We start from the raw sequence: 14,987 nt of genomic DNA on the forward strand, positions 1-14,987 counted from the left end.
TTGCCTGAGAATGGGCAGAGCAGCCCTGAGGAGGGGATATTTCAGCCAGGGCACAAGAAGGGTCAGCCCATTAGGGAATGCGATTTGCGGAGGGTCAAAGAATGAGGACTGTCTGGAGGACTAAGCCCAGTGTTCTTATACTTCATGGAAACAGACTGGGGAAGGCAATTTGCAAAGAAGGATTCCAGAAATTATTTGAACAATGTCCCCTTGGAAGAATGACACTCATTTGGCTGCAGAGAAGCTGGGAAGTTTGTTTAAAATAAAAGCACTTTCATTTTGCAGTCCCACTGTTCTGAGGGCTGTGATTTCAGAGCAGTATGTGCTCTATTGTTCAGGGCTGTCTGTGTTTTTTAGGACCCTAAAGCTGAGTCCCAGATTCACATGGACATATTCCAATAGAAGCATGTATATTTCTGTGGCTCTTGCCAGCTGCTGCTAATTACTTATGTAAACTACAAGATTCTTTAGGATTTCCTTTTGGGAGGGAAGAGGGCACAACTATGATTGATGGATGCCAGGGGTACTTTGGGTACCTGTGTCAGAAATGAAGCCAGAAAATGCTGTTCAAGAATAAGTAATGGAGGCTTCCCTGGTGGCGCAGTGGTTGAGAATCTGCCTGCCGATGCAGGGGACATGGGTTCGTGCCCCGGTCTGGGAGGATCCCACATGCTGCGGAGTGGCTGGGCCCGTGAGCCATGGCTGCTGAGCCTGCACGTCCGGAGCCTGTGCTCCGCAGCGGGAGAGGCCACAGCAGTGAGAGGCCCGTGTACCGCAAAAAAAAAAAGAATAAATAATGGAATGGCCTAATAAGTCTCACACACACACAGTATTTTTTATACAATTATATGAGCACAGAAACAGATGTGGAAGGAACACCTAGTCTGTTAATACTTTTTGAGGGGGTATGGGAAGGGGAAGTTAAGCGAGGGGCAATTAAAAACCTGTTTCCTGTTCTATGACTGAACAGGAAAAAAATGGCATAATGATTGTGTTAGTTACCTATTGCTGTGTAACAAATTATGCCAAAATTTAGGAGCTTGGGACAACAAAAATTTATTATCACACGGTGCCTGCAGGTCAGGACTCTGGGCTAATCTAGGTCATCTCAAGGTTTCATACAAGGCTGTAGTTAAGGTGTCAGCTGGGGCTGCAGGCTCATCCAAAGGCTTGACTGGGGAAGGAGCCACTTCAGAGCTCACAGGTGTGGTTGTTGGCAGGATTCCTATGGGCTGTTGCTGTTACCATTTAGTTCCTTGTCACTTGGACGTCTCTACAGGGCAGTTTACAACACAGCAGCTGGCTTCCCTCAGAAGAAGCAAGCAAGAGAGCAAAAGAGGGAGCAAGACAGATGCCAGAGTCTTCTGGTAACCTCACCATGAAGGTGACATCCCATCGCTTTTGCCAAATTCTATTCCTTAGAAGAAGTCACTAAAGTCCAGCCCACAGTCAAGGGGAGGGGATTCCAGAAAGCCATGGTTGGGGGGGCAGAGGGGGTGTCACTCTAAAGATGGAAAAATTGAAAATGTACCTAGACAGGAAAAAAGAAGAAAACAGAAAAGTGGGTAAGGGCGGCAGGAGGACCAGAAGAAGCAGGCCTGGTTGGCCCTGTTAAGGAGTTGACCTTATTCCAAAGGGCAGCTATCGGTTTCAGACGGGGTGGGGTGGGGTGACATGGTCAGCTTTGTGCCTTAAATAGCTCAGTCTGCCAAATCAGGGGATAGTAGAGAACTGAAAAAATAGCCAAAGGAGTAAAATAGCATGCCTCTGGGCTTAGAGGGAGTTGGAACAGGAGACCGTTTGCTTTTCATGATGAGCCCATCTCTATACACTGTGTTTTTTTAAACCAAGGATGCATATTACTTTTATTTAAAAGACTTTTTAATTTTAAAAAAACAGAAAGAATAAAAGAAAGAAGCTTGTAGAAAGGAGGTTCATTTAGCAATAATGTAGTGTGAATTCTAGAGAGCAAACTCAGCAGCTGATTCTGTTGTGGGCGGGGATCGAGCTATTTGACATTCCTGTTGTTTCCTTCTGGTTTCTCCTCTGGCTCACCCCTGGGAAGGTGGAGTGAGTCATGTGATTTTGAGTTTGAAAGATAGCCCAGCCCCTTCCTCTCTCCACCCCCTTGGGAGGGCTGGAGATCCAGCAGACCCCATGCTGGGTGCTAGGGGATCTAAGGTTTAAAAATCACAATCCCTGTCCTTACAGAACTGAATGTTTAGAAGGGGAGACAGAATAGGGACATCTAGCCCAGTCTAGGAAAGGTCAAAGAAGGCTTCCTGGAGGAGGTGACCTCAAGTATGAATGGGGATTCTTTCAAAGAGGTAAATTAAGACAAAGGGATCAGCAGGATGCTTGGGACAACTGCAAGTAATTCGGCATTGCTGGACCACAAAGGGCAGGGAAGGGGGACAGCAAGAAAGATGCTAGGGCCAAAGAGTGAAGCACCTTCTCTGCCAGGCTAAGGAGCTTAGGCTTTATCCTGAGAGCAATGGGCAAGGGCAAAGAGCCTGTGAAGGATTTTAAGCAGCAGGTGACACAGCCATATTTGTACTTTGAATAATCACCGCAGGGCAGCAAACTTACCGGACTGCATGAACCACAGACTGTCTGAATGTCTCAACAACACCACACCTCCACAATCCATCACCACCACATTTGCATCCACCTTGCCCAGGCAAAACAGAGACACTTCTTCCCAATGAAATCTCACTCTCTGCCCACCGTTGTCGGATTCTAACCTCTAAAAACTACAGCCCAGGAGTTCCAAGTAGCTGGATTTTGATCTGGCAGCAGCTTTGCTCTGTCAACAGTTTTAGCAAAAACCCCTTCCACCTCTGCTGGCAATTCACAGATAACATTTCTGAAATGGTCTGTGGATAAAAGATGTTGCTGCCCTGGGAAAATGTGTCTGTCTCCTGCCAGGAGGAGACAAAGAGCATTGAAATGGTGCCAGAGGACATCGTCCACGAGGGAAGGTCAAACAGCCCTCAACAGTTCTCTTTTTTAAGTCTTGCCTTTTTCCATTTTTATATTAGCATCAGCCTTTTTCGCCCCCGTGTCCTTTGGGGGAAGGTTAAATGATGCTTCTTAGGAATATTATGCGCTTTATCAAAACTATACATACAGTCTTGCTGCCTGGAGGGGAAAGGGTACAATGAAGACACAGGATGCCACAGAGCAGAGTGTACACCAGAAAAGAGTCCTGTGGCCTCTCCAGCAACCCCTTCCACGCTCCTCTAATTCTTGTGGCTGAGCATAGTAAAGGCTGCCTTGGATGTTTAACAAATATTCTCTGAATGAATGAGACTACTCCCAGACAGAATATTAAATCTGCAGTATAAACAGATATTTTAGCAGAAAAGCATATGCCGTATCCCTGAATTCACCTGCGTGGGATACCATTATGGGGGAAACTCAGGATGATTCCCCTGAGACATGGTACCACCGTGGAAGACTTCCTTCTCAGGAGGACAGATGAGGACAGTGGAATCAGGGCCGTGATCCCTACGAAAGGCAACCCCTGGGGCCCACACAATAAGGCTGCATCTCTACCCTGAGAAGGGAGAGCATGGAACACTGTGATCCCTGCTGGAAGCTTCTCTGTGTAGAAATCCACTTGCTTGCCCTTTCTTTTGTTTTTTATTCTGTTTTGCTTGCCCTTTCTATACAGAGGTCTGCTGAAGAGTTGAGCTTCACACTGTGTATGGTTTAGACACGTCACAAGCACCTTAGATTTTTCTACAGAAGGAGAAACGAATGAGTCAGTGCTCTCTGTTGAACAAGAAACTGCACTGTCTACAATGGACGGTTAATTAATATGAGCCTGGACATTTCATTTCTACACGTGGGTAGATTAAGCATCACAGGTTCAGCAGGGTTATTTGCAGCTTAGGGAAACAAACCCAAAGGCCAATAACAACTGCACTCTTTAACTCAGAAACATCAATGCAATGTCCCTTTAGTGAATGTCTTACAAGCTGCATAGTCATTACAAGCCTTATGGTAAAAGGTTACATTCCTAGGAGAGTAAAGAAAATCCTTTTCGTTAAAATATTAAATATCTCAGAGAACTTCTTGTTCCTTCTCAGTAAACATCAAAGAGCTGTAATGATAATGACACACAGCAGATGGGTAGATTTAAACTTTAAAGGAGATCTTTGCCCCAGCTGACTAAGTTTCCATGGTTGAGCCTGCGGTCACTGGAGTGTGAAGTTTCTCCAACCTTCTCTTTCTTACCTTTCTCCAAAGGACAATTTCAACGGAACATTTTAAAATTGTAATTTAAAATTCTCTGAGATCGATCAAAAAATTAAAGATAACATCTGATTTCCACGTGCCTCTACAAGTAAATTGGAAGGAAATTCATCTGCTTATTTATTTATGTCTCTCCCAAATAAATATGATTGCATATGACAAAGGGCCTGCCATTTCTCCCCATAGGAGAGATCAGAACACACAAACTGCTGAAACAGTTGGCCACCTGTCTCCAGCCAGGGGTCCACACTATGGCCAAGCAAGTCTGGGACCAGAACTCTTCAGATAATTGAAGATCCCTCCAGCAACACCTGCTATTTACATGTCCCTTAATTTCATATTTAAGCAGGAAGGAAGGAGTGTGAAGCCTTTTGCTTGCTCTCTCTTGGTGTCCTGCCTTTTCTATCACACCATCATCAGAAGAATCAAAGTGAAGATGCTCCCTAATGTTGACTGGCCTTAAACAGTGGAAAGTCCCATCCTTTGTTCATTCAGGAAAACGCTGACTGAGATGTGTGCTACAGCAGAGCAAAGTTCAACCCAAGGCCTATGATACAACGAAGCTCATTATTTAAATGTATTTGTTGTTTGAAACCACTGAGTGCCATGGCAATTAAGTAAATTCTGTGAACTTTATCACACTATTCAAACTGAGTTCATTTTTCAAAAAAATTTGAGACCATGAATGAGTTAGACTGAATTTTTTTTTTTTTGGCCATGCCGTGCCGTGCAGCTTGCGGGATCTTAGTTCCCCGACCAGGGATTGAATACGGACCCTCGGCAGTGAAATCTCAGAGTGCTAACCGCTGGACTGCCAGGGAATTCCCTCAAAATGCTTTATTTTATTTTATTTTTTAAATTTGCTTCCACCTTTTCTTTTTTTGTTTCTATTTTTTAAATTTTTTATTGCAGTATAGTTGATGTACAATATTATATAAGTTGTACTACATAGTGAGTCACAATTTTTAAAGGTTATATTCAGTTTATAGTTATTACAGAATATTGTCTATATTCCCTGTGTTGTACAATATACTCTTTTTGCTTATGTATTTTATACATAATAGTTTGTACCTCTTAATCCCCTACCCCTAAGTGTCCGTCAACAGATGAATGGATAAAGAATACGTGGTATGTATATACAATGGAATATTACTCTACCAAAAAATAAGAATGAAATGTTGCCATTTTCAGCAACGTGGATGGACTTGGAGGGTATATGATGCTTAGAGAAATAAGTCACACAGAGAAAGACAAATACTGTATGATATCACTTATATGTGGAATCTAAAAAAATAAAACAAACTAGTGAATATAACAAGAAAGAAACAGAGGTGCAGATTTAGAGAACAAACTAGTGGTTACCAGTGGGAAGAGGGAAGGGGGGAGGGACAAGATAGACTGAATTTTTCAAAAACGCTTTCATTGTGTTAAAAAGCTTTATGTAAAATGTTTACAGAAATATTACACACAGAAAATTGCACAAATCAAAGTGTACATCTAGGTGAATTTTCATGACATGAACATACCTGGATTAGGAAAGAAAACATCACCAGCATTCCAAAAGCCTCTTCAAGTCTCCTTCCAGCAACTACCCTTCCAAGGGCAACCACTATCCTGGCCTCTAACACTGTAGATTAATTTTGTCAGCCTTTGAGCTTTATATAAATGAAATCACATAGTATTTATTGCTTTTTATGTTTGCCTTCTTTAATTGATCAGTATATTTATAAAATATATCCATGTTGTTGCCTACAGTTGTAGACACTTTTATGGCTGTTTAGTATTCCATTGGGTGAATATACCACAATTTATCCAGTCTACTGTAGATGGCCATTTGAGTTGTTTCTAGTTTTACACTATGTGGAATAGTGTTGCTATAAACATTCTTGGAGAAACTATGTATGCATTTCTATAGGTAAATGCATACATAAAATAAAAAGTAAAATTACCAGCTCCCCACTTTATATATATATATATATATATATATATATATATATATATACATATTTCAATATGTTTAAATTCACCAATTCAAGGATGAATCTTTTTGCAGTTGCCTTATTATTCGTATCTACTCCTACCCCTACTTACTATACAGCACAGAACCAGAGCTGTGCTGAATGTTGCAAATGAGCCCAAAAATAAATGGATTAGGCTGTGCCTTTCTACCCAAGCAATGCTGAGGTGGGTCTCAGGCCAGACAAATGTCTCCTTGCCCTGAAGCTCACCTGTCACACACAGAGATACAGGGCTACACCTACAAAAACATTCTACATCTCTTCCAGGGCCTCTTACCCACAACTATCCTTAGGGGTAAAGAGAATAGAGGTACCCATGATTACAGCAACGTTTTTTAAATGGCAGCACCACAAAATATACCTCCTTAGCCTGGGGAAGGCATAGTCCCTTGTTAAAGAATAACCCACTGACCAAATAAATCATGTAGGCCTTGTCTGGATCCCAGTTTGAGTAACTGTAAAATAAGACAAAACAACAGGGAAATCTGAATATTGACTGGATAGTAAATGATATTATGGAGCTAATGTTAATATTTTCAGAGGTGATAATAATATTGTTTATGCTTTCTTTAAAAGAGTTATCACTTAGCAATAGATATTTAGGTATTTATAATATAAAGTCATTACAATACGATGTCTGGGATTTGCTTTAAAGTTGGGGGAATGGGGCATAGGAAGGTATGCATAGACGAATAAAATAACGGCCAGTTGTTGAGAATTGTTGAAGCTGGGTAATGGGTACATGGGGTTCACTATACTATTCCAATATTCTGTGTTTGAAAATTCCCATTTAAAAAAAGGCAAGAAAAAAGAAATCAGTACGAATCCCTTTATCGGCCATTTCTAACAGCAGCTTTGGGTAACAGGGCTCTGCCACTAACAAGCTGTGCGACGTTGGGCAAGTCGCTCCACGTCTCGGGGACTCAGTTCACTAATCTGAAAAATGTGGTCTTTGGGTGCGATTTCTCTTGGAGTCCCAAGAAGCCAGCAGAGACCGTGGGCTTGTTCAAAGGAGCCTAAGGGCACTGGGAGACAAGGACCCAACAATCAGGGCAACGTGAACTTTAACCTCAGCTCTGACACATACGACCTGGGTCCCTCACTGCCCTCTCCCTGCCTGTTTTCGTATCTATAAAAATGACATTCCTATCTCATTGGTGGGAAAATTAACAAATGTAAAGAGTCTGGCACGGTGGATGATAATAAATATGTTTCCCTTCTTAATTATTCGATTTTGCCCAGAACCAGCGATGTTCACACTGAGGACCACCCTGACACGCGACTCCTAGACCCTGGGTACAAAAGCGCAAGAAACTAACCGCCGCGCAAGTGCGCGCACAGCGCCCTCGCGCGCCCAGCCAGGAAACCGCCAGAGTGGCGGCCCCGCCCATTAGCGACCGCGCTGCGCAGAGGCGCCGCCCCCGAAGTTTGTTGTTTTGTCCGGCGTCACCGACGCCTGCGGCTCCGGAAAGACCTGGCTGCGGAGCCATGGCGGTGCGACAGGCGCTCGGCCGGGGCCTGCAGCTGGGCCGAGCGCTGCTACTGCGCTTCACGGCCAAGCCTGGCCCGACCTACGGCTGGGGGCGACCGGAGCGGCCGGGCCCCGCGGCGGGCTGGGGTCGCGGGGAGCGCCCGGGCCAGGCCGCGGGACCCGGCGCGGAGCTGCGCAGGCTCGGGCTCGGGCTCCCCGGCCGCTACCGCTTCTTCCGCCAGTCGGTAGCCGGGCTGGCGGCGCGGCTCCAGAGACAGTTCGTGGGGCGGCCCCGGGGCGGCGCGGGCCCTTGCGGCCGGGCCGTCTTTCTGGCCTTCGGGCTGGGTCTGGGTCTCATAGAGGAGAAGCAAGCGGAGAGCCGTCGGGCGGCCTCGGCCTGTGAGGAGATCCAGGTGAGCTCTAGCTGCGGGCGGGGGCCGGAGCTGGGGCCGGAGCAGAGGTGGGCGGGAGTCAGGTTGGGGGGCGGGGCTAAGCGCGTGGGTGTGGTGAGGGGCGGGGCTGGGCGGCATGTACTGATTTGGGGCCCTGGGTCAAGGTTTATCTTTTTTTTTTTTTTAAGATTTAATTGTACTATTTAACACACTCTGATTTTTAAAAATTTTTTATTTATTTATTTTTGGCTGTGTTGGGTCTTCGTTTCTTTTCGCGGGCTTTCTCTAGTGGCGAGCGGGGGCCACTCTTCATCGCGGTGCGCGGGCCTCTCACTATCGCAGCCTCTCTTGTTGTGGAGCACAAGCTCCAGACGCGCAGGCTCAGTAGTTGTGGCTCACGGGCCCAGTTGCTCCGCGGCATGTGGGATCTTCCCGGACCAGGGCTCGAACCCGTGTCCCCTGCATCAGCAGGCAGATTCTCAACCACTGCGCCACCAGGGAAGCCCCTCAAGGTTTATCTTGGAGCTGGAATTTCTGGGCAGTCATTGGTTAAGGCTCATTTTCTTTGTTACTGATCTCCTCATACTCGGCCAGGACCTCACTTTTGTTTTACTGTCTTCCCTTCCTCAGCATGTTTTAAAAGATATGTTAATTATAGCTCTTCTTGCACCGAGGCCAATGACTTTCCATAAATTTTCTAAAATTTAAGGACAACTAAATCATAATAACACTTCTATTCCCGAGGTGCCTGTCATCCACAATTTATGGATGGGGAAACATAGAGAGGTGAAAGGTGAAGTAACTTGCTGAAGTCACACAGCTAATAAAGGGCAGTGCCCCAAGTCTGACTTTCCAGAGCCTGTGCCGTTAAACCACTGTGCCAGCCAGGCTGCATCCAGTTTAGCCGATTAGTGACATAACTGAAGCCACAGTAAAAAGCAAGAACAGCAGGAGAAAACAGCAGACCTAATGGGTTTTAGTTAACCTGCATAGAGTTATCAGAGGTGACTAGAGACACAGAGGTTCTTAGGCTTTTTAAATGTTTTAAATAGCTCAGAGAATTCTGTTTCTGCTCAACCAAAATCTGTATTTCTTCAGAGAAACAGAGCCAATAGGATGTGTTTATAAAAAGGGAGATTTATTTGAAGGAGTTGGCTCTGCCGTCTGGAGGCTGGCAAGTCCAAAATCTGCAGGGTAGGTGGGCAGGCTGGACACCCAAGGAAGAACCATTATTGAGTTCAAGTCTGAAGGCCATCTGCTGGCAGGATTCCCTCCTCTTCCAGGGAGGTCGTTCTTCCTGGGGTTTGGAAACACTGAGTTAGTACAGCCCCTGCGTTTCACAGCTTAGCGCTGAGGTGGTGGAAGGTGGGGTGACTTGCCCAAGGACACAGCTGGTTGAAAACCAAGCAGTGTCTCCCATGTTTCCTGGTTTTCAGCCCAGTTCGCGTTACTCATCACCAGAGTGTCTCATGTTTGCGCTGTCCCCTTTGGGGCTACAGGTGACACCTGACCTAGTCCCCAGCCTCTGTACTTGTCTTTTGCTACAGCTCAACTGGCAGAAGCCAAGGTCGGCCAACTTGACAAATCCTACTTAAAATTAGGGAGGCTGTTTTTAAACTGAGGAGCTTGACCCCCTAAGCTTATCATCCTCCATGTCCTTTCCTCACACTTCAACTTTCTGTGACTTAAAATTTTTAATTAGTTGCCAATTAATTTTAAAAATTTGGGCATTTGGCTTCTTTTGAAAGAAAATCACCAGATCTGGCAACTCTAGTGCTAAAATTCTGTATGGTGTCATACTGGGGTAGAACACTGACCAGTGTCTTTAGATGCGTTTGGAAAGCATTTGGGGGAAGAAAAAAGCCTATATAAAATAGGCAAAAGACATGAATATATATTTCACCAAGAGGAGATACAGATGCCAGATAAGCATATGAAAAGATGTTCAACATCACTAGCCATTACGGAAATGCAAGTTAAAAATACAATGTGATATCTCTGCGTACTTATTAGAACAGCTAAAATTTTAAAATTAGTGATAGTAGCAAATGCCTGTGAGGATGCAGAGAAACTGGACCAATGGTGAGAATATAAAATGGTGCAGCCACTCTGGAAAATAGTCGGCTGTTTCTTACAAAGCTAAACATGGATTCGCTGTAGGACCCAGCCATTGCAGCCTTGGGCATTTACCCAGAGAAGTGAAAACTTATGTTCACACAAAAACCTGTACATGAGTAGCTGCTATGGAAAACAGTATGGCAGTTCCCCCAAAAAATTAAAAATAGAATTACCATATCCCGGCAATTCCACTTCTGAGTATATATTCAAAAGAACTGAAAGCAGGGACTTGAACAGATACTTGTACACCTACGTTCATAGCATTATTCAGAGTAGTCGAAGGATGGAAGCAACCCAAGTGTCCATCAGTGGGTGAAAAATAAGCAAAATGTGCTATATACATACAATGGAATATTATTCAGCCTTAAAAAGAGAGGAAATTCTGACACATGCAGCAGCATGGAGGAGCTTGAGGACATTATGCTAAGTGATATAAGCCAGTCACAAAAAGACAAGTACTGTATGATTCCACTTACATGAGGTATTTAGTCAAATTCATAGAGAGGGAAAGTGAACAAGGGCTGGGGAGAGGGGCTGGGGAGTCACTGTTTATTGGTATAGAATTTCAGTTTTGCAAGATGAAGAAAGTTCTGGAGATGGATGGTGGTGGTGGTTACGCAACAGCGTGACTGTACTTAGTGCCACTGAACTACACACTGAAAGTGGCCAATTCTGTTATGTGTATTTTACCACAATTCTTAAGGATAATTTTTAAACACATGTTCACGGCAGCATCATTCATAATAGCAAAATATTAAAAACCCAAACATCCTTCAGCAGGTGATTGTTAAACAAACCCTGGTACCGTCATACGGTGGAATACTGAGGAATAACAAGGAGTCAGCCATCGATAGGTAACAACCTAAATGAACCTCAAGGGCATTATGCGTAGTGGAAAAAAGTCAGTTCCAAAAGGGTTACATCCTGTGCGATTCTATTTATATAACAGTCTTGAAATGACGAAACTGTGGAGATGGAGAACAGATCACTGGTTGCCAGGGGACTGGGACGGGTGGGGGTGGCCCAAATACAAAGAGGTGGCACAGAGGAGTCTGTGGCGACGGAACACGCTGTCTTGACTGTGGTGGTGATTGCGTGTATCTGTACGGGGGATAAAATTGCAGAGTTACATGTGCGCACGTGTGCACACATGAAAGAATGCAGGTCAGAAAAGATGGTGAGGCACTTCCCTGGTGGTCCAGTGGTTAAGACTCCGTGCATCCACTGCAGAGGGCGCATGTTCCTAGTCGGGGAACTAAGAACCCGCTTGCGTGCGGCCAAAAAAGAAAAAGTGAAAACTGAGTAAGGTCTGTAGTCTAGTTTACAGTAGTGTATGTTGTCACTTTCCTGGGCTTTGTACTAGTGCTTTTTATAAGATGTCACTTGTGGGAAACTGGGTGAAGGGTACACAGGACATTTTGTACTTTTTTTTTTTTTTTGCTGCTTCCTGTGAGTCTATAATTATTTCAAAATTAAAAGTTTTAAAACATGTATCTCATTCTCAAAACCATGGTTGCTAAAGGATTACTCTACGAGATATTGCTTCCACTCCACAGAGTTTGGAAACTAGTTGGCAAGGCAAGACAGACTTTCGTTTTTTAAAAACATTAGAAGTTATCATACGAGGTGTGTTAGCTCATAGGTTCTCAGTGCTTTAGGAATCCTCCAGGAGGAAGGGTTGCTGTGGGCTGGGCTGTCAGGACTGGTTATAGGGGAAGCAGGAGCTTGAGTTCGGATTTGCTGGATGAGTAAGGATGAGCAGGTAGAGTGAAGACAATAGAAATAGGGGGCGGGGGAGGGGAACAGTTTGAGCAGAGGTTCAGGGAGAGGCATGTGAGAGACCAGCACAGACAGTGCAGACCAGCCTGCAGAACAATTTTCCCATGTAGGAAGTACCAGCACAAGGTACCGAATAACCTATCAGGTTCTTGAACCTGATGAGTGACACGTGAAAGCAGCGTGGTTTCATCCGGCTCAGAAGCAGGTGAAGGGAGTACGTGAGTGGGAGAGTCTGGAGCTGAGTGACTGACCATGAAGAGGGAGGGGTCAGCAGGTCAGATGGGATTTGAGGGGGAAGGCAGAGTTTGGGTGACTGCAGAAATGATGTCACCTGCCTGGAGTAGGCAAGAACCCCGATTTGGGGGAAATAGCCTCGATCCCAGTGCATCCCCACAGCACCCGCATTTCCATCTATGTCCTTCCGAACTCTTGTATTCTTGTTTCCTTTCTGCAAACAGAATGGCCCACCAGATTCCTAAGAGGTAGAGACAGGAAGACATGTATGGTCAGGCCACTCAAGATGGCCATCCTCTTGCTGTCTGTACATCCCCTGCTGGACCAGTCCCTGCTTCACTTACATCCTACTCACAGGAAGGTGCTTGCCTCCTGCCCCAGCTAGTGATTGTTCTAAGCCTTAGGCCAAAACAGCTCCACCTGCTAGTTTATTAAAGGGAGACATCTGTCCTCGTGATGGTCATTAACCTGAGGGGCTGTGAGGGACGTGCCCCAGCTGCTGGTTTCCCTGGTAACTGATGAGCCAACCTGATACCAATTTCCCTATAAATGGCAGCCTCCTTCTCCCCCGACTAGTGAAGATTAGTGAAGATTGCTGCCGTGTCCTGCCTGCTGTCTGCCACACACGTTGGGATGTTGCTCCAGGACCTTATGCTGCAGACGTGTAAGATGCCCCGTCCAATAAACCATTGATGTCTTTGTCACTGACTCCAGGCTCTTTCTTCAGTCGTCTCAAGGCTGGGCAGGTACAAGGCCTGCAGGCCTGTGGGCTGCAGCCCAACAACAGGACCTGATGACTCGGCTCCAGGGAGCCCCCTTATTTTACCCCCTGGCCTGCAAAAGCAGCCTGAGGTCATTCCCAAGTGGGAGGCTGCTGACCACATGCTTCTGCCCATACACAGTTCTTGGTAACCGTCCAATACCTGCCTGCCGAGGTCTTTGCAGAAGGAGCCGTCTCCATAATCAGAAACCCCCAAGCTTGTGCTGGGAGCTTGACAGGCAGCAAAGGAGTGATGTGCCAGCTGCAGAATTTGAGAGTTCTGACCTCTTAACTAATTCATGTTCTGTGTTGGGCTGCCTCGGTGACTGCAGTGAAGTGACACTTCGAGAAAAATTATTCTGAGTAATGAGAGAGAAAGCAGGATGGCCTGAGCCCAGGACGAGCAGTGAAACCCAACTTGGTTGTGTTTTTATTGGCTCTTGGTCTTGTCAGTGAAGAGCTCGCCTCACTGTACCTCCGCATCCCTTCACTGAAGCCTTCCTGGGCTCCCTGCCTCAACGGCGCCTGCTTTCTTTCTTCACAGGCAGTTTTCACCCAGAAAAACAAGCTGCTCCCTGACCCATTGGACGCTAGACGCTGGCAGGGTTTCCGGCTGGAGGAGTATCTGATCGGGAAGTCCATTGGCAAGGGCTGCAGTGCCGCTGTCTATGAGGCCACCATGCCTGTGTTGCCCCAGAACCAGCAAGTGGCAGGGAGTATCGGGCTTCTTCCAGGGAGAGGCCCAGAGATCATTCCACGAGGAGAAGAGGAGCAAGCCCCACTGGCCCCTGCCTTTCCCTTGGCCATCAAGATGATGTGGAACATCTCGGTAAGAGTGGGGCCCTCCATCTTTAAAGTCGGCGTTTCTCAAAATGCCCATCTTGGGGGAACCTCGCGGCGCTTTTTCCCAGGCAGTAGATAGGAAACAACACAGATTCTCCACAGTACAGGTGCGTAACGCTCTTGCACAAGAGTCTGAAGCAGCATGTCTCAGACTGTAATATGTCCGTGCATCACCTGGGGGCAGGTTAGAAGGCAGATAGATTGTGGGCAGCTGCTGTGGGGTGGAGCCTGAGACTCCCGCCGACCCCCACCACTGACGAGCCCCCAGGCGATGCCCATGCTGCTGGGCCGTGAGCCACACTGAGTAGCAAGTGCCTAAAGTGTCCAGGCCGATCAGTTGATTTCGGGGCTGCAGTCTGCACCGGCCTCTGTCTCCCTGACCTGCCGCGCTGGGCACGAGGGGCCGCACGCCTCCCACCGCCCCTGCAGACCCAAGGCTGGCTTGTCGCCTCTCTGCGCTCAGCTCTTGCAGAACTCGACACTTTGGGAAATTGAGTATTTTTCCCACCTGAAAACAAAGACTTCTGTCCATTTAGAGTAATTTATCTTGCCATTACATGGGGGGGTGGGAGGAGAGGTTAGGAAATTCATCAAGACCTGATGCGTTTCCTCCTGCCCAGAGCATCTTTCCAAGGCTAAGGTGGGACACAGCCACACAGCTCATGCTGGACACTGAAGGATGCAGGTTCAGGTTTCGATCTGGGGAATGGAGGTTATTAGACCATACTTCCACGCTGGGCTAATAGCTAACAAGTAGCCAAATCCTCGACCTAGGAAACATCCAGTCTTAGTATCAAAACTCCCACTGGTTGGGGCACGACAGCAAATGCATTCACAAAAGCTAAAAGACTTGATTCTTAAAGGATTCTTGACAGGTTTCACAAGTCCTGAGAGCTGTTCATAATGAAATGAGGGAAATAAGGTGCTTTTCCTTGTTTTGTGTTTTTTACTGGGTGATGAAGAGGGCTGTTCTGTGATTCGGCACGGGTTTATCCAGCGGGGGCTTGTCGGGCTGGGCCTGTCTGCTGAAGGGAGCCTGCGAGGGTGAGCGTTAGTGCTCGGTGGTCAGGTTTGAGCCTGGTGGTGACCGGAGGCATCTATGGCAGGAAGGA

At 46.3% G+C, this 14,987-nt stretch overlaps 2 protein-coding genes across 2 annotated transcripts in view; both read left to right on the forward strand.

The window, feature by feature from the left end:
- CDA (cytidine deaminase) overlaps positions 1-8,937 on the forward strand; it is a 31,003-nt gene extending 22,066 nt beyond the window's left edge. Inside the window, exon 5 of the mRNA XM_065879936.1 lies at positions 8,928-8,937. Coding sequence (XP_065736008.1) covers positions 8,928-8,931 — 4 coding nt within the window. The 3' untranslated portion in view covers positions 8,932-8,937. The remainder of the gene's footprint in view (positions 1-8,927) is intronic.
- PINK1 (PTEN induced kinase 1) overlaps positions 7,767-14,987 on the forward strand; it is a 20,203-nt gene continuing 12,982 nt past the window's right edge. The window contains exons 1-2 of the mRNA XM_065879923.1: positions 7,767-8,162; positions 13,577-13,861. Coding sequence (XP_065735995.1) covers positions 7,767-8,162; positions 13,577-13,861 — 681 coding nt within the window. The remainder of the gene's footprint in view (positions 8,163-13,576; positions 13,862-14,987) is intronic.

The sequence above is a fragment of the Phocoena phocoena genome, chromosome 1 (genome assembly GCF_963924675.1).
Source record: "Phocoena phocoena chromosome 1, mPhoPho1.1, whole genome shotgun sequence".
Lineage (NCBI taxonomy): Eukaryota > Metazoa > Chordata > Mammalia > Artiodactyla > Phocoenidae > Phocoena > Phocoena phocoena.